The sequence below is a fragment of the Parus major genome, chromosome 14 (genome assembly GCF_001522545.3).
Source record: "Parus major isolate Abel chromosome 14, Parus_major1.1, whole genome shotgun sequence".
Taxonomy (NCBI): Eukaryota; Metazoa; Chordata; class Aves; order Passeriformes; family Paridae; genus Parus; species Parus major.
In genome coordinates this window covers 87064-104913 of record NC_031783.1, presented here as the reverse complement: position 1 = coordinate 104913, position 17850 = coordinate 87064, and the positions used below count along the sequence as shown (strand labels likewise).

Below are 17850 nucleotides of genomic sequence, written 5' to 3'. Positions count from 1 at the left end.
GCAGTGCCACACTGTACAATAACATAATAATGGATGGCGGAAATGAGGACAGAGCATGACTGTGTTTCTTCGTACTAGTACTGTGCCAAGACAACCAAAATGTACAGAGCCCAGCCCACCTCTGGAATCAGTTATTCCTCAGGCTCTCCAGGCAGTGCTGCACACCTTGGCATGAACAGACTTTCCAATGATCATGGGCAGTGGGGGTTAGTTTTTAGAGAAGAGCTGGGTGGACACTGTAGTTAGATCCATCTTCCACAGCCTTGCTAAGGTCTAATTCTTTAAGTAGTCCACTGAGAACTTGCATAAGAAGTAACCCGGCATTGCATTTTAGAGGAATGCAGCAGCAACCCAGATAAATGGGAAGCTTTGGTGGCGAAGTTCAGCTCAGAGTGGAGTGCTGGGATAAAGGAGGCTAGATGGTACAGTGGACCTGAGGAGCTTGTGCTGTGGAAGACTTGGATGGGTAGTCTGTTATGGAGAATTTCCTGAGTATGGAACAAATTAATGAATAATTAAAGGATGTAATTGACTGACTTGCTAGTTTGAAATGGAGATTTTCCTCCCACAAGTTTCTTCAACACTCTGTGACTGAAATGCTGTTTCTTAAATCCTCTGTATGACTGACTTCTCAGAGGTGTGGCTCATGCATCCCTTGCCTCTTCTTCAGAGCTCTGGTATTTTGCTGACGTCACTCACACATGACTCACTTTCCCAGTATGTACCTGACTATTCTCACTAGTTTTCCTTCTTCATGGTGCCGTGCTCTGCTTCCATTTTAAGTGTCTTTGTTTACTTTTTATTACTATTTTCTATTTTAGTTGCTGTCATTATTCTATTTTTGCATTCAGTTGTACATTTATTTTATACAATGTTTTGGAGATAAAAGTCCTTAACATTTTTGTTTTTATGTACTATGCTTTCAGTGTTATAACCATACAATTGTGGCTTCTCATGGTGACATATGACTGCTATGAATGTTGGGCCTTTACAATGCATTTTGGAGGTCACTACTACACAGTTGATGTTTAGGAGGTTGACAGGTATGACTGTAGGTAAGTGGTGGCTGTGGAGATTATTCTTTGGGTGAGCTATGGGTTTTGGAGAATTCTCTCCTTTGCTGGAGAGAAGAGCTGTACTCTTAGTGCAATATTTAGCATTAACAGAGCACTCAGACAGTAGAAGGAAGATACCAGCTTCTGGGCTGCTAAGAGGGATACATTGGTAGTATATACATTTGGGAGGAATTTTCCAATGCAGGCTGGAAGGTCAATAAATTATGTTTTCTAGGTAAATACAAAATTCACATCTATAACTTAAGAGTAGTAAAAGACCAGGGTAATTACTTATTCATGTGTTCAGGTTAAGAGGCAAGTTATGTCAATAAACAAGAAGTTACAGGATATTGCTGATGCAAATATCACCCTATAGATACTGATGGTCCAGGGCTTTTGGATGACATCTGGTTCATAAGAACAAGGAATGACAAGTGGAGTCAACCCATCTGGGTGTCTCTTACATGCCTAAGATGCTTCTGAACTTCAGTTATTTTCTTTGACTTAGAGTGGATCCAAGAACATCCCTGAATTCTTTCATCCAGCAGCAGTTTTGTTTGAGGAAAGAAGTTTTATGGTTGCACTTCACACTTGATAGTCTTTGTCCTTTTGTACATCTGAAAGCACAGAAGACAAACTGCAGCTGAAGTAGTCCAAAGCTTACTGGAGCCTATTTATTATCAAAAATCCCATTTGATTCTTTTTTTTCCTTTACATGCTAGGAAAGTAGCTCCTAAATCAGGAATATGAAGAAGAGGTGGGAAGTGTGGTTTTCACATGTAGCAACCTAAGTGCAAAATTCTCATCTCAGTCTTGCTGCTAAAACCAGCATATGTGCTGGGAGATGGTTTGGATACTCACGTGAGAATGTGGGTACTGTTTGGACTGACAATGCAGAAAATATACAAAATGTGGATTGCATTTAATGGTAGTGCCATTTACAAAAACGTGAGTTTCCAATATAAATGCACAGATGCAGTGTAACCCTTTGACTTCCCTTTGACGGGGTAGTGTGCACCACGGCATTGTAAGATAAGTATTCAGAGGCCAGTCTAATTAAAGGAAGATCTTAATAAAATTCCAGATTTAACAAAAATAAGGCTGCAAAGGGTTAAGTCACTATTTTTTTTTCAGTTTTCCCCTTCATCCCATATTGGATTTTGTGGTCATGTTGTGAAGCTGTTATTAGAACATGAGAATGTGACTTCCAAATGAGTGAAGTGAAATGGTGTCACAGCTCCAAGGTTGGGGGGCTCAGAGTAGCCTCTGAGCAGAACCAGGATCTCTCTAGTACTTCCACACAGGTGAGAGGCTAGTGATGAAGATGAAAGCTGGGTCTGGATGTGCAGATGCCGCTGCACCCAATTGCAATTCACTGTTATGTATAACTCTCAGCATTAATTATGTCACCTCCCAGCAGGCAGTAGTTAGAGCGGGCTGCCCTTAACACTGGGGAGGTGTTTCATTCCTTAGAGGAATGACCTCTAAGGAATGAAAGAGGTCATTCCTTATCTGACTGAAGCAGTACTGCCTTAATTCATAAACACAGGTCACAGAGTAAGACCCTGACCAAGTCTTGAAGCCTCACTGTTCCTCAGGAGGTGATGGTACAAGAAATGGGGCTGTAATGTCTCTTAGAACCATGAGCCATTTTGCACATTCCATACTGATAATCCATCTTCTGTGTTCATTTCTCACCTTTCTGAATTATTGGGTATTGTCACCCTGCCATTTGGAAGTGGGAGACCATACCTGTTTCTGCTGTGTTCTCAAGCTGGACCCATGCCTGCCTAGCTCTGCATAAGGTGGTTTGGGGACATAGGTCTCCTGTGTCAGACAAGCCAGAGCATCCCAGATCAGTGTCCACTCTGCTTCTGCAGTTTAGTGGCATAACCATTTTGCTGTTTTCTCATCCAGGTGTGTTGGTGGCTTACAGTAATGATATCAGCCAAGACTTCTAAGAGGCCACTTCAGATCCTTCCCAAATGATATCCATGTTGCCTTCCAGCCTTGGGAAACACTGGCCTAGTTTGCTGCAAGTGCCAAAGCCCTTCAGCTTTCACTGTAGTCAGTGTGAGCAAGCTACAGGTGCTTTTCACCTGTGATAAGGCCACCTTTCTTGAGATCACATACCTGTGTGATTTGTGAAGACCAATATTCAGTAGTGAAGGAGGAAGGTTATAGCCCTTTCCACAGGTGGGATTTGCTTGTTGAGTTCATCATGAGAACTCACTGTTTCACTGTGGTGGTAGTACCTGGTGTCACCAGCAAACAATGGGACATGTAACTGGTACAGTGAGCAAGAACCATGCTCATAATGCTTTAAGGCAGCCATACACCAGCAAATGGGACTTACTGAAATGTATAATTGTGCTTTTCCCTTTCTGTTCTGCTGCCCTGGAATTGCCACAGTGCCCTCAAGATGAAATGTCTGAATCTGGGCAGTCCTCGGCAGCTGCCACGCCAAGCACCACGGGAACCAAGTCCAACACTCCCACATCATCTGTGCCCTCTGCCGCTGTCACCCCTCTGAACGAGAGCATCCAGCCCATCGGCGAGTACACCAATGGCACCACCAAGAGCAATAAGAGGGCACGAGAAAAGCGGAACAGCCGGAACATGGAAGTCCAGGTCACACAGGAGATGAGGAATGTCAGCATAGGTATGGCAGCTGGAGCTCAGGTACTTGGTCACTAACATCATTGAATTCCCAGTGCTTGTGTCTCTCTGTTACAGAGAGAGGCTGGGCAGCTGCACTGTAAGTATAGAATTTTAGGAAGCCTGACTTTGAAAGGTACATGAATGAGACAGGGTTAATTGGATGTTAGCGGTTTTCTGCATAGCAAATTTTTGAAAACATCAGTTATATGCATAATTTCACAAATTTACAGGGTGGGAACAGATTATGGAGTTCAGTTCCCTACAGTGGCATGTATTCATGTCATGGAACCTCTTTCATGAGTGCTCAAGTCACGTCTTAGGCTGAGCTTTTGGGAAGCTGTTTCTGGACCTCATCAGTATGACAGTTAAAAGCTTATATTTAGTTTTCTGTGTGGATTTATTCTTAAGTATTTTATATCCAGATGTTCAAATGCCAAATTTGTCAGTGAGATTAAATAATTATTTTCCTTCTGTGCTGTTATCCCACACTATGATTTGCTTAGAAGAATTTTGTCCAGCTGTTTCAGCTAAGTGAGCTGATTTTTTTATCCTCTTCCTCATATACAAACACTCCCAAATCTGTGGAAGTTACAGTTGTTTTCTCTCCATTTTCCAGAGTACTTTAGTAATTTGAATTCATGATTTCTTCTCAGGGAAGCCATCATCTAAGCTTTAGCACTAGGCTGTTAAATAAATAAATGATGTAATAACATGATAAAAGGCCCTTTAGCTGTGCCCGTGTAGTGTCTGAGCAGATCTACCCTGGATTGTGAGACTTGCAGTGGCCACCAGAAATGAGAAGTGATCTGTTTTACAGATCTTAAAATGAACTTAATTATGAACTTAAAATACAAAAGGACTGTAAGATTTTTTTAAAGATTGTTAAAATTTTTTATTGGAATAATCTGCAGGAGCACAGAGGTAAACATAGGTCTCTGAGGATGGCATCTGAACCAGGTGATCTTCTTTACCCAAGTTACTCCTTTGGAAGCAGAAGTTATAACTAAGTTATTACTGAAGCAGAAATTCCTCTGCTAACATTCACAAGCTGGTTCCTAACAAATTAAGACCAGAAACCAACATACAACATCTTTTGCTGTAGCACTAAATGAGAACTGCCATAACTGAGTCCCAGTCTGTATTTTCCTGAGGGGGTCCTCAGGGTCACAGATGTCCATCTGTCAGAGACTAGGATAGTTGTCCATTGGAGCATATGGGTTCTGCACAGCCTGCTGTTAGATTGTGGTATGGCTGTGATCCTGGCCAAGGCAAGACCATGAAACACTTACAGCAGGAAAGCTAAGCATGGATGTCAGTTGTTTGGATGCTCTGTAAATACCCTGGTTCTTACAGTTGCTGCTTTACAAGCTCATCTGCTATCAACAGTTTTCTTGGGTCAAAGTCATCTCTTTTTCGTATGTGTGCAATTGTGAAGTGGAAGCGCTTTTTTTTTGTTTTTTTTCACTTTTTTTGCTGGAAATGTGATATTGTGGAATTTGCTCAAAGCAGAGAGTTATGACTTCTTTATGTGCTCTGCATATTCAACCTTTCAGCTGTTTTTCACCCCTAATGCAAAATCAGTTCTCCATGCTTGGAAGTAATGCACGTACTTGAATTTTAATAATGTATTTCATGCATCTGTATTTAAAATATCTGTCAGTGATGCACATGCCTTAGAGCTGAGCTGCCAAAAATGGTACCCAGAGGTATTTGCAGAAAAGTGTCCCAGCTTGGTAAAATAAAGCTGAGGAAGGCTGTGTTTATATTAGGCCTGCTGGGTGTGGATGCCTGCTTTGGCAACAGATCCACATCATACTTTGTCTTCCAGCCTGGATTTACTGCCAGCCAGTGCACAATGCCAGTCTAAAGAAATTAACACTTCAGTTGTAACAGACTTTGTATATTTGGCTACTGAGATTGTCTAGAAAGGTCAAAAATGTCACATCTAAGTTCATTGAGGGACTAATGTAATTCACAAATTATCTCGTTAATCCTTCAGGAATTCTTTGTGTGAACAGACACTGTGTTCATGTTGCTTGTTCAGAATAGCTGCAAGTCTGAGCTTTTGAAGAGTTTGGTATTCAATAAATAGGACTTGACAAGAGGAAGAAATTCTTTGTTCTTTAAATATTGGCTTCAGGCTGTAGATTTCACACAAACCAGACTTCATTTATCAGTTTTGAAGTCAAGTTTCACTGTAATGGGTATCTAAACTTGAGAATTTGTATTGAAAACCTGATTCTATTAAAACTAAATAATGCCAGTTCCTAACAATAGTAATTTCTATAAAGCTATACAGAAAAGCACTGTATTGCCTTCGATCTCAGCTAATCCTGAGTTATTCGTTCTGAATATTCTGAATCCTGAATTTCTAATTGGAAGATAAAAAGGGAGTTTTGGAATTTATTTTCAATTGACAATAATGGATAAAATATTTCTGCTTATCCCATTTTAATGAGTATTCCGGGCAATGACTTTAGTGATGCTCTGGAATGGGGTTGGGAAGGGGGATGCTTATGGTGTTCCTGCTCTGGAATTGAGAGACCACCTTCAACCACTTTCTGTTCTGATTTTAAGACTTTGAGCATGGCACCATGAAATTTTCAAACCTCAATATTCAAACCTGTAAATGTCCCTTCAAGAAATACCATTCTCTGAAAGTCCTGATCCTGTACATGATATGTACTGTCTTACCTAGGGATGGGCAGCAGTGATGAGTGGTCCGATGTCCAGGACATTATTGATTCTACCCCAGAGCTGGATATGTGTCAGGACCCCCGCCTGGAACGCACGGGTAGCAGGTACTGATCGTGACTTTTCTCTGTGTGATGTCACTTGGTTTCATGAGGAGTGAAGAGTGGGTGCTCTGACTCATAGTGAGCTCACAATGCAGCTGTTTGAGACAGTCCATATACTCTGCTTAGTATCAGAGATGTCCTGATCTGCTTTGTGTTCTCCAAAAGGCAGATGCCTGCTGGTGATCTGCAGGAGGATATGTACAGCTGACCCAGGACTGGGCTTGCTTGCCTTACTGATCTGGGAGTTTGGAGGGATGATGGAGCAGCAGAAGGTTTAAGAAAAGCAAAGAGAACATAGGCTTAAGCAGTTTTTTACTGAAATTTATGTTTTAGCCTTGTCCAGTGGGTAATTTGGCACTGTATCAGCAAAAGACCCCACCAAAATCTTACAGATATGCAGAAAATATAGTATCCTGCCAGAGTGAAGGCAAGATTATCTGATGGTCCCAGTCTGGACTGGATTTGCTCACCCTGTTGAGAACCCCCACTAAGAAAGGGTATGAGCAGCAATAACAACCTGCATTTCTCAGCTGGACAGGCACACATGGTTAAGCTCCCCTTGGGGCATATAGGATGCCTGGACTAATTTTAGGGTCAGGAGTAATCTAGGGAGTTGAAACTGCTCTGTGTGGGGAAGACAAAAGTGACTGATGAGATCTGATAAAAAATTGGTCACATCCAAGGGAAAGAAGGAAATAGAGAGGATTGATGCACCAGAGCTCTTTAGGCAGGAATCCCTGCTCCAAGCGGTGAGACTGAGAGCTACAGGAGATATAGCCTGACTTGGACTGCTGACAGTGTGTGTGCTGCTCTGAAAGCAGAGTGCTTTCATGATACATATAGCTCTGAATGCTGAACAGGAAATTTCAGTCTGAATTAGGTCTCCAGGTCAGACTGAGTACTGGTTTCTCTTGTAATTTGTGCTGATCGTTGGACTGTGTGAACTGATTCATTTGCAGTGCCATCACATCACCATTTGTACCACCTCAGTGCTCTCAGTGTCTGGGTAGATGGAATTTTTCTGTAATTGAAAAACAATTTCTTTTCCTCTTCTTTGCAGTGGGCTGTAGCTCCATTATCGGGGCAGCTACTACACTCCATTTGTAATCACGAAGATTATTTATGTGATAGTAAAGCCATACAGCTTGAGATCATCTCAATTGGTTCTGACCTTTCTGATAGATTGCTGGAGAAATTGCACAGCTGCTGTTCATGTTGGTTGATGTCACTCATACAAGGCAGGGCACTGCAAAGTATTTATAACTCACATTAAGACAGTTTTTTAGAGTAGACAGCCATGATCCCAGAGGTTGCCTTGCCTGCACATCCTGTAACATCTGTTTCCTGCTTTGAGCCATGAGGCTGTCAAGAAATACAAGATTCTTGTTGGTATCAAAGACACTGAGAGGTGGAAATGTGCTGTCAAATGATAACACCAAAAACTATTAACTTTGATTTACCTTTAATGACATACATTTGGGGACATGTAAAGAAGTATTTCAATACATAGGCTTACCTGAAGGGAAAACAGACCCTTCAGTCTGATTGCACTTACTGGTTGGCCAGGTAAAAAAGGCCATTTCTATTTTCAGCACTGAATTTCTTATCTGGTCTTACTGTTGTCTGAGTTTTCTGTCTAGATTGATAGGAGCATGGGAACCCTTGCAGAATCTGACAGGTCAAAGCTGAGCTCTTCTGCGAGTTGAAATTTTTCTGTGAAACATTAAATAGTCCTTAACTTGTGTGACTTCAAAATAAATCATGTGGGTGAGCTTTGAGGTTGTGCATGGATAGGTGCGTCCTCAGCACAAGAAACACGTGAAGGTGATGGAGCAAGTCCAGAGGAGGCCATGGACATGCTCCAAGGGCTGTGGCCCCTCTGCTCTGGAAAGCTGGCGGTGTTCAGCCTGGAGAAGAGGAGGTTCCAGGAAGACCTCAGAGCCCCTTCCAGGGTCCAAAGGGGCTCCAGGAGAGCTGAACTTTGGACAAGGGCCTGGAGGTACAGGACAAGGGGGAATGACTTCCCACTGCCAGAGGGAAAGGTTAAAAGATACCGGGGAAAAAAGCAGGTTGCCCGGAGAAACTGGCTGCCCCTGGATCCCTGGAAGTGTCCAAGGCCGGGTTGGACGGGGCTTAGAGCAACCTGGGATAATGGAAGGTGTCCCTGCCCATGGCAGGGGGTTGAAACAAGGTGGTCTTTAAGGTTCCTTCTAACCCAAATCATCCCATGATTCTATTATTTGGGGAATAACACATGCTATTTTTTTTTTATTTTGTGTGTTCCCTGATTCAGCCAGTGATGAACAGATGGAATGTGCTTTCAGGGTTTTGATTGCAACAGTCTGAAATGCTCAGTATTTCAAAGATAAATTTTTGAGCTTAAATGTTGCCAAGTAACAAGATTCCTTCTGTTTATTTTTGCTTCCAACAACAGCCCAACACAGGGGATTGTGAACAAAGCATTTGGCATCAACACGGACTCCCTGTACCATGAACTTTCCACAGCGGGGTCTGAGGTCATTGGAGATGTTGATGAAGGAGCAGATCTGCTAGGTAAAACGTTGTTAGAACCATTCTGTTTTCTCTGGTACAATGACACTGTATTAAGCATCTGGAAACATTTAAATTCTGTTTTTCTTTCAGAACTTGGATGTTTAGCTTTTTTAAAAATGCATGGAAATTGAGACACATGTGACAGAAGCATGTACCTGCAGTACAGTAATGATTAATCTAAGCTGTTAGGTAACTTTCATTAGTCTTTAGTGCATAAGGTATTTTTCTACAGGATTCTCCCACACAAGTAATATGAAGACAAAATTTGCTTCTTCTGCTTCTGGCCAAAAATTCCTCCCCCAGTAATTTTATATTCGGAGTAAAAAATTTGTTTGAAATTTGTAAGAAAGTAAGTCATTTGGTTAAGTTTTTGATATTTAAATGATGTGGAAATATTATGGTCTTTAATGCAGTATTTACGGCTTTACAGTCAGCCTAAGTGATGTAATAATTCACTTTTTAAGCTGGTTTTGAAGGTGTTTGTAATACTTGTAGCCAGGATGTGTTCTGTGTTCCTGGCTGGGACTCTGCAGCAGTCAGAGAAGCAGCTTTGCCTCTGAGCCCTCTCCATACTTTTTCTATTGGATTCCTGAGTATCTAAGTCTTGTTTTTTGACAGAATTTAAGCATGTTCTTAATTCCTGCTGTTTTCCTGCATCAGGACACTACAAGTGGTCTTTGAATACTCAGGTGATGTGGGCAGCTGATAGAGTTTGTAGCAGTGTAGCTCATTTTCCATGTTACTGCTTGCTTTAAGGAGCTTTGGGATCCATGAGAACTTCAGAAACAATGTGTTATGTGTACTTAGTGGCAAGAGATCTGATCTGAAATCAAACATTTATTTTCTGGTGATTACTGATACAGATCTGCTTATGGATAATCTTGTAAATTTGGTTTTGTGAATGTGTCCAGAACAGAATGAGCTGAAGTACGTCACAGACTTGTAGCAGCTCACCTTTGCCCAAAATGGGAAGGTATCAGCTTTGATATGTCTTGTATCAGGACCCTTAAGAAGCATATGTTTCTGCAGGGGAGGGTGGATTTTGCCCTTTTAAACAAAAAATTAACCTTGAAGATGTGGACTGAAATCTGGAAAGGAGTACTTCTTGTTTGATGAAAGACAAATATCTGTGAAATTGTACTATTATATAATAGTGTGATTGAAATTAAGAACATGAACCAGACCATCATGAGAATGCTTGCAATAGCTTTTTGATATGAGTAGGTTGGGGTTGTTTTTTTTTTAAATCATGCTAGCCCTGCAGCATGTATGAGAGCCTTCATGACATTGCCTAAAGCATAAAATAATTTATTGTTTCACCTTCAACTCAAGATTGACAGAAGAAAAACTATCTGCAGAAGACTCAGGATGAACACACAGGCTTTCTCTGCCTGCAGTGGGAGGCAATCTGTGCAAATATTTACAAAATTAAGAATTTTGAAGGAAAAGCAAGATTTCTGGGTTTGAGAATCCCCTAAATGCTGGTAGCCATTTGCAGAAGGGCTGGAGCTCCTGCTTAAAGGGAAGCTTGACAGTAGGAACTACACGTGATGGTTAAAGCTGTGGAATGAATTTTGGTTAGACAGCTCTATACATTATCAGGAGCTCTCTTCCTATCGGAATCAAAACACTAAAACCATGGATAATCATGCTATTGAGTATCTCTTTCTTGGTCCTTGTGTCCACTCCTTCCTTATCAAGGAGTGTTGGGTTGATTCTGTGTCTCTGCTAATCACTGTGCCAACTGCTGCTTTCCTTCTCCCCCCAAAATGGCTGGGGTATCGAGTATTATTGGCTTGGAAGAGTTACTATTCTGGAAAATTACTTGCTTGGTGTGTGAACGTCTTCAGACAATGTGCTTCCCGCTTTGGAAGCCTGCCTCCTGGAAATCCACTTCCCCTTGGGATGACCCTGTAGCCTGACCCAGTGATCAGCAAGAAATGCAGACTGTTGTTTTAGAAGGCCCAAAGCTTTTTATTGCCCAAATCTTGCATGGTTGTTCACTACAGTCTCAGATGAAGTCAAAGGTGCTTCACCTCTTCCTGCTACAAGGCTGCACAAAGACTTCGGTGTGGTGAGATGTCTATTGTTTGGGAGTTACGACTTGCAATAGAAGTGTACAAAGACTGTTGAACAGTGCCCTTGTAAGTGTTGAGCCCTGAAGATCATAGTGTAATTTCTGAAGACTAGCATGGCTTACGAGGAGGACATTTCTATGCTGGGACCATTTTCTGGCACAGCACCAGACCCTCTTGGGTGATCCCATGGTGGGTCAGCAAAATAACTGGTTCCTTTTCAAACTTGGGAGATGGACTGTGGTGAAATCAGGTAGTTCTGTGCCTTTTTTTTGTGATAAACATTGATCTAATTAATCCTTTTGCTGAGTTTTGGCCACTGACTGGCACATACGAGTGTTTTTAAAATGAACACACACATTGCTGGTTGTCCAAAGGGAGGAAGTGCAGAGGGATCTCAGGGGTTGTGTCTGCCAACAAGAAATGAGACTGGTACTTTTTTTTGGCTTTGCACAACAGAAGGCACGAAAGAAAGTCTGGTAAAGGTAGAAGCAAAGGGTTAAATCTCAGAGCTGACAAAAATCTGTCAACATAATCCAAAATCTTGTCTTTTTTTTTAGGTAGAATGTTCTCTCTTTGTACTGTACTTTTGAGTCTGAAAAGACACAGAGGAAATGGTGCTTTATGAGCATCATGTTTATAAAAGCATTATGTAAGAAACAAGCTGAAAGAGTTCTCTCTTGGTCTTATTTGGAGCTCGCTTCTTTCTGTAAATCAAATTAATGAATGACTCTAAGGTCACTTAAGTGAAGACTTACTACTTCCTCCAGTCTCTGAAAACTTGGCAGTCATTCTGTAATTTATTCTGGTCTTGGTTTCTTAAAGAAAGGACCTCATTAAAGAAGACTTTAAAAACAGGACTTACTGAAATTACCCTTGAGCAGTGGCTGGCTGGCAAGTCTGATTCTGGAATGAAAAATCCCATTTATTCCTGGTACATAATTGGCATTCTTCATGTTTTACTATTTTGGATAAAACCCACAAAACATGTGGGTTTCCTCCTGCCTCTAATACTGCTTTACATACATGGGTTTGTATAGGAAGTACTCTGGAGAAAAATGTGTAGTGAGAACAATTATTTACTAGTGGGAATAGAGGACCAAATTCCCTTATTTCTCCTACAGACTTTGGAGCACTAGTTGTCTATTTTCCTGCATATTCACTTGTTAATCACAGGTGATCCTGGGTAGGCTCCTGCTCTCCCGTCTCCCCTTTTCTCAGCTCCCCCTTCTACCAGATCCCACTTCCTGCTCTTCCCTATCCCAAGAGTTTCCATCAAACCATCACAGCAGTTCGGATGTGCTCAGTGGACAGGTCCTTTTATTGAGGGTGGTGGGCTGATTGCCCAAAGAGGCTCTGCCTGCCCCATCTCTGGGAGTGTCCAAGGCTAGGTTAGAGGGGGCTTGGAGCAAACTGGGATAGTGAAAGGTGTCCCTGCCCATGGCAGGGGGTAAAACTGTGGATGATAATTCCAGTCTAGACCATTCTGTGATTCAGGTTTAGGATAACCAACTATATTTGCTTTGGAAATGAAAGAACAAGGGGTCTGTGGTAAAGACAGAAATGCAGCCTTATTACCGGTAAGTTTATATACACTGTTGTGTACAGAAATTGTAATGAGATTATCAAACTAAGTTCCAGTGCTACACTGTACAAAAAAAAAAGGTTTTACATGCAACCAGTTGTCTTTTGCAGGCTGAAGTGTCACTGGAGACCACAGTTACTGTCAGAGGATCCAGCTGTTAAAATCACAAGGGGAGGGGAAGTGAGAGGTAGTGGGAATGAGCTGTTCTGAATTTTGTGGTAGATGACTAAATAAAGACAAAAAAAGGTTAACCCAGTTAAGGAAGATCTGATTGCCTCGCATCCACGTCTGGAAATCTGGGGATAGATAGCTGAGGTGTATGTTTGCAGTTGTACCACAGGTTACTTTTCCTTGGTTGGTTTTTCTGTCCTATATGTAGAGTCATGCCATCAGCAGCTATGGCAGGTCCTGTCCTTACTATTTCATGCCTTTTGACATTGAAATGGCCGAATCATTGTTAATTTTTTTTGAACAAGATTTTGTTGGTTTCAGTCACTGATGGATCCTTTTTCACTTCCTTTTTCCCTTGTCTCTCTGTGCTTCGCTGGACATGGCGCATAGGGGAGTTCTCAGGTGTGTATCTCCTTCTCCTGCTCAGTTCTCCTTGTTTCCTTTTTTCTAGTTGAGGTTGGATGATGTGGTATACACGTGTGATACTCCCCTGCTCTTGTCCAAACACAGCTGGCTTTGCAGACTTCTCCCACCTTGCCTTGCTTGGTTGCCTCACACTGGTGGGTCCCTGCAGCAGGAGGTCCCTGCTCTGCTCACATTCCTGCTGCCTCTCAACCCACTTTCTCTTGAGTGGCTGCCGGCAGGTTTGCTCCACAGCATTGCACTAGCCTGTCACTTGAGGTCTCAGGGCTCAAAGGACTTTTTCTGCCAGGAAGGATACTTGTAGCAGAGGTTGGGTGGGAACAGACTGAGTGAGGGTCCCACTATCCTCTCCATGGCCTGTGCTGTAAAGAGTCCCTCCATGTACCAGTGGCTGTGGGGGGTTACCTGGTGCAAACCAACCCCCTAGAGGTACTGTGGCAGTGACATTAAAGACACTTTCATGATGGGTTAGTGGCAAAGCTCTGTCTTTGGTGAAAACTTTGCCTTTTTGTCTCAGAAGCTGGGTGATGGCTCTGTCCTTTGTTGGAGGAAGCTTGCTGCTCTAGGGCCATGCTCTGCCATCAGGTTTGCACCTGCCTGTAAAATACACTTGGGCCCTGAAGCAATTTCAGTTGAAGTCAAGGGGATCGCTCTTGATTACAGTACAAACGGGGTAAAAATTGCCCTGTAGTAAAGACGGAGACCTGGCAGCTGCGATGGCTCCAACAAGCTGTGCTATGTCCCTGTGCTCAGCACTGCTCAGTGTGGGCTCTGTAATGATACCAAGAAAGGGATGGAATCATCCCTTCTTTTAATTCAGACTGGTTTTACTGTAAGCCACATTTTTTGTGAACATTCCTCAGAAAACCTCCCACTGAAGTTTGGTTGAAGTTTGTTGCAGTGTGGAGGTACCTTTTGGCCTTTTTAGGCCAGACAAAAGTTTTGATACTCAGCCCCACTTTTGTTCTTTTTTCCCCTGCTACTGTTGTTCTTCCTTCACCCTATTCATCATGTCTATTGACCTGCCTTTGTTGTGGTGATGGGAAACTCAAGGATGAGTTTATAGGAAAGATGATGAAGATGAAGAAAGCAGATGAAGGTCATCTCAAGCTTACCCTGACATCTGTTGTGATAGAACAAGGGGTGATGGTTTAAAACAAAAGAGGAGAGATTTAGATTAGATTAAAGAATTTATTTTTTTTGCAATTAGGATGATAAGGCCCTGGCACAGGTTGCCCAGAGAAGCTGTGGCTGCTTCATCCCTGGGAGCGTTCAAGGCCAGGTTAGATGGGGCTTAGAGAAACGTCATCTAGTGGGAGGGAATAACAGGGACTGGAAATGGATGAGTTTTAAATGTCCCTTTCAACCCGAACTGTTCTAGGACACTCTGAGATAAAGTCCCTGTTAGGTCAAGCTACAGCAGAACAAGATAACTTTCTACCAAGCATCACATGTGCTGGCACCACACACTGTACATGTGCTGATGAGCTGCTCTGTTTGCTGTTTACAGACTGGTACTTAATGGCTGCTGTTTTTTCTCTTCCTTTCTTCCCCTTTGTCCCCATCTCTTTCTGTTCCCTTTCTCGTATGGGATGGCTCTCATAGTACGGGATGATTTCTTTGGTAAGGCGAAGGCCTTTTTACTTTTTTTCCTTTTCTTTTTTTTTTTTAATGTGCATTTTTTTATGCATTCCTTTCATCCACTCATCATCTATCCATATGCCTTGTATCACCTTGGTTTGGTTTTTTGTGGTAGTGGCAGCACCTCTTCAAGAAGCAGGATGCAGCTGCTCTGTTGAGGTGGTTTGGGGATTCTCGTCTGTTTCAATGTCATTGATTATCTGCTTTGATGCTTCACATTGTTTGCCTGGCTGTGGGATAAAGATGGTGTAGGTGCTCTGCTGGACAGGGCTCTGCCCAGACCTCATATACCTTTGCTCCATACCCCCAGAGGGTTGAAGAGGTCTCCTTATAGTCTCTGCATACTGAAAGTTTTCTTCCCATGAGCAGAGCTGTCCTATTGCAGCCTGTGCAAGATGATCTTGTAGTGCCACTCCATGGCTCTAGGAGGCTTCCTCCTGTTTTTTATTGCCGAAGGAGCCTTTATAACCCTCTAGGTGGTTAAGGCATTGGGCTGTCACTGCATCATACACAAGTAGAAGCTGTGGTGAAGGATACTGACGGAATGCTGTGTGACCTTCAGTTCTGGTATGATAGCTCACCCTCTTCCCAGAATTAATTTCTTTCCCAAAAACAGCTGCAGAGAGGGATGTATGACTCAATAATATGAAGGAAAAAGATTTAATTAAAAAAAAAAAAAAATATGGGGATGAGCTTTTCCCTGGATGTTCTTCAGCACCTTTAATGTTCTTGTGCCAATTTAATGCCTTACAGGCTAAATATTTAATTGGTTATTTGTACAATCACTAAAAATGAGCAAGAAAATAATTTTATAAACAGAAGACTTCTGGGTCTTCTGACCTACATGCGGCATGTTGTAAAAAACAAGGGCTATAGATATTTCACCTTCACCTTACCAACCCAAAATGCAAAATAGTTTGCATTGCAATTAGTGTTTCTCACTTTTGTGCTGTTGGAATATTCTCTAACACACATTGCCTGAAACATCAAAGTGATTAATTATCTGTCACTAATTTTTTAAAAGTTTTTTGAAAATGCTGCTTCTTACTCATTGTTGCTGAGAATTTGCATTTGTCATCATAAATTCATTCTGTTTAACTGTGGGAAGAAGATCTGTGTGTTGGAGTGTTGTGGTGTTTTCTCACTTCTCATGTGCTGCCATGTTCTTCTAACTTCCATTTAATTCAAGTTTGTGTTGTTTTTACTTTCTGCAAATACTAATTAATCAGCAAATGATGTATCATGAAGACTGTTGATGTCTTCGCTGTGAAGGAAGAGAGAGTTCAGAGGGCAGGACAAATACTGATTGTGGGGAGACTTCTTCATGCTCTGGGACCTGTGGTGAGATATGAGCTGCACCCCTCAGGACTGTCCTCCAACAGGGAGAGGCCTCTGCCTTCAGCTCTCAGGTGGCCTCTGTTCCTTACCATAGGACAGAGGCTGACCCTGAGACTCAGCAAGTTCCTGGCAGTGGGAAACAGTCCAGATGTGCTTTTGGTCCCTAAATTTCATTTGTTTTATGAAATACTGAATTTGACCTTCAGTCTTAGCCCCAGATGTGTCAATGTTCTTGTAAACCATTCCGCAGATTGCAATTGTACATGGATGCCCAAGTGCAAGTGCAGAGTGTCTGCTGTAGGTGTTAAGTGTGGTTCTGAAGTGGTGGAACTGAGACTTCCCATTTTAAATACCTGTGAAGAAGCTGTTAGAGCTGTAAGGGTACAGGTACAGGATTGTCCCTGTAGCAAGGGACAATCTGCAGTCCTAATAAATTGCTCTAAATAAACTAAATTAATTGCTATTAAAATTACTCAAGCACAAGGTCAGTAATGGGTAAGCCTTTCGTATGCATGAAACTCTTCACAACCATGATCCCAAATCATGCAAGCAGAAAATTTGGCTTATACTAAGAAAGGAAGAAAATCACTGGTGTGCAGATCAGGACAGCAACTTGGACAGTATTCTGCTATTCTCTGTGGAAAACCCATAAACTCTACCTTCATTCTGTGTGAAGCATGATAAAAAATGTTTGCAATAGCTCATGGCTGAACCAGGAGTTACTGCCTTGACATCCCTGATTGGTATTAGTGAAGCTTTCCCCTCTGTCCCTCTCAAAGAGGTCTTTTAAGGTTGGGGTGAGAAGCTAGGTCTGAATTTGTATTCGCTACAGGACACATGGATGTCTTTGCTGGTGCTGTTTGGTCATTCAGCTAGAGACACGCCACTCTCCACACAAAACACAGTAATCTAGGGAAGCCTAACAAAAGTGATTTCTTTTCCTCAAGCATAAGTTAGGCAGTGCCACAAAAGCTGCATATTTCTAGGAGAGCAGGTGAAAACTGCCTGGCCTTTCTTTTCAGGAATGGGCAAAGAAGTGGGCAATCTGCTGTTGGAGAACTCTCAGCTCCTGGAGACCAAGTAAGGAACTGTCGCATGCTCTGACCTACCTGCCTGGTTAAAAATGAGATGTCACCTTGGAGTAGGTCTTGGTCAGAACTCCTGCCTCACTTTTTTATCTAAATGGTTGTCCTGAATACTTGTTCCTTCACTTGCAGAAGAAGAATTTCTCTCCTGAGATATTTCCTTACTGTTTTCCTTTCTGCAGGCACTTGGATAAAGCCTCTAGGCATGTACTGGTAGGGCCTGATGTCATCTGAGATCAGTTGCAAGGTTTAAATTAACTTCAGTGGGAATCCTTGTGTTGGTCTGAGCCTCTGTGAGGATGTTGCTGATAATAAGGTTTTATTTGCAAGGTTTGTTATTAGGAAAAAAAAAATTGTCACTGTTGAGTTCTCAAATATTTTGTAGTTGATGAAGGAGAAGCAGACAATGTAATGGAGTTTATTTTTGAGAAAAGCTAGTAAACCAGCTATTAAAACTGAGAAGCC

The 17850-nt window shown here is 42.1% G+C and overlaps 1 protein-coding gene across 30 annotated transcripts in view; it reads left to right on the top strand.

The window, feature by feature from the left end:
• The window catches only part of MAPK8IP3 (mitogen-activated protein kinase 8 interacting protein 3), a 73257-nt gene that overhangs the window by 30181 nt on the left and 25226 nt on the right, over positions 1 to 17850 (top strand). For 17 of the 30 annotated variants that reach the window (XR_001524097.3, XM_015642773.3, XM_015642766.3 and 14 more), the window contains 6 exons: positions 3468 to 3717; positions 6415 to 6517; positions 8949 to 9067; positions 13289 to 13300; positions 14927 to 14944; positions 17323 to 17380. Coding sequence is in view for 29 of the 30 variants with exons in the window: in XM_015642773.3 (XP_015498259.1) it covers positions 3468 to 3717; positions 6415 to 6517; positions 8949 to 9067; positions 13289 to 13300; positions 14927 to 14944; positions 17323 to 17380 (560 nt within the window). In the remaining variant the exon portion in view is untranslated. Of the gene's footprint in view, positions 1 to 943; positions 1056 to 2189; positions 2360 to 3467; positions 3718 to 6414; positions 6518 to 8948; positions 9068 to 13288; positions 13301 to 14926; positions 14945 to 17322; positions 17381 to 17850 lie in introns of those variants that run through there. The other 13 variants (XM_015642777.3, XM_015642788.3, XM_033517817.1 and 10 more) reach the window with 4 other exon arrangements.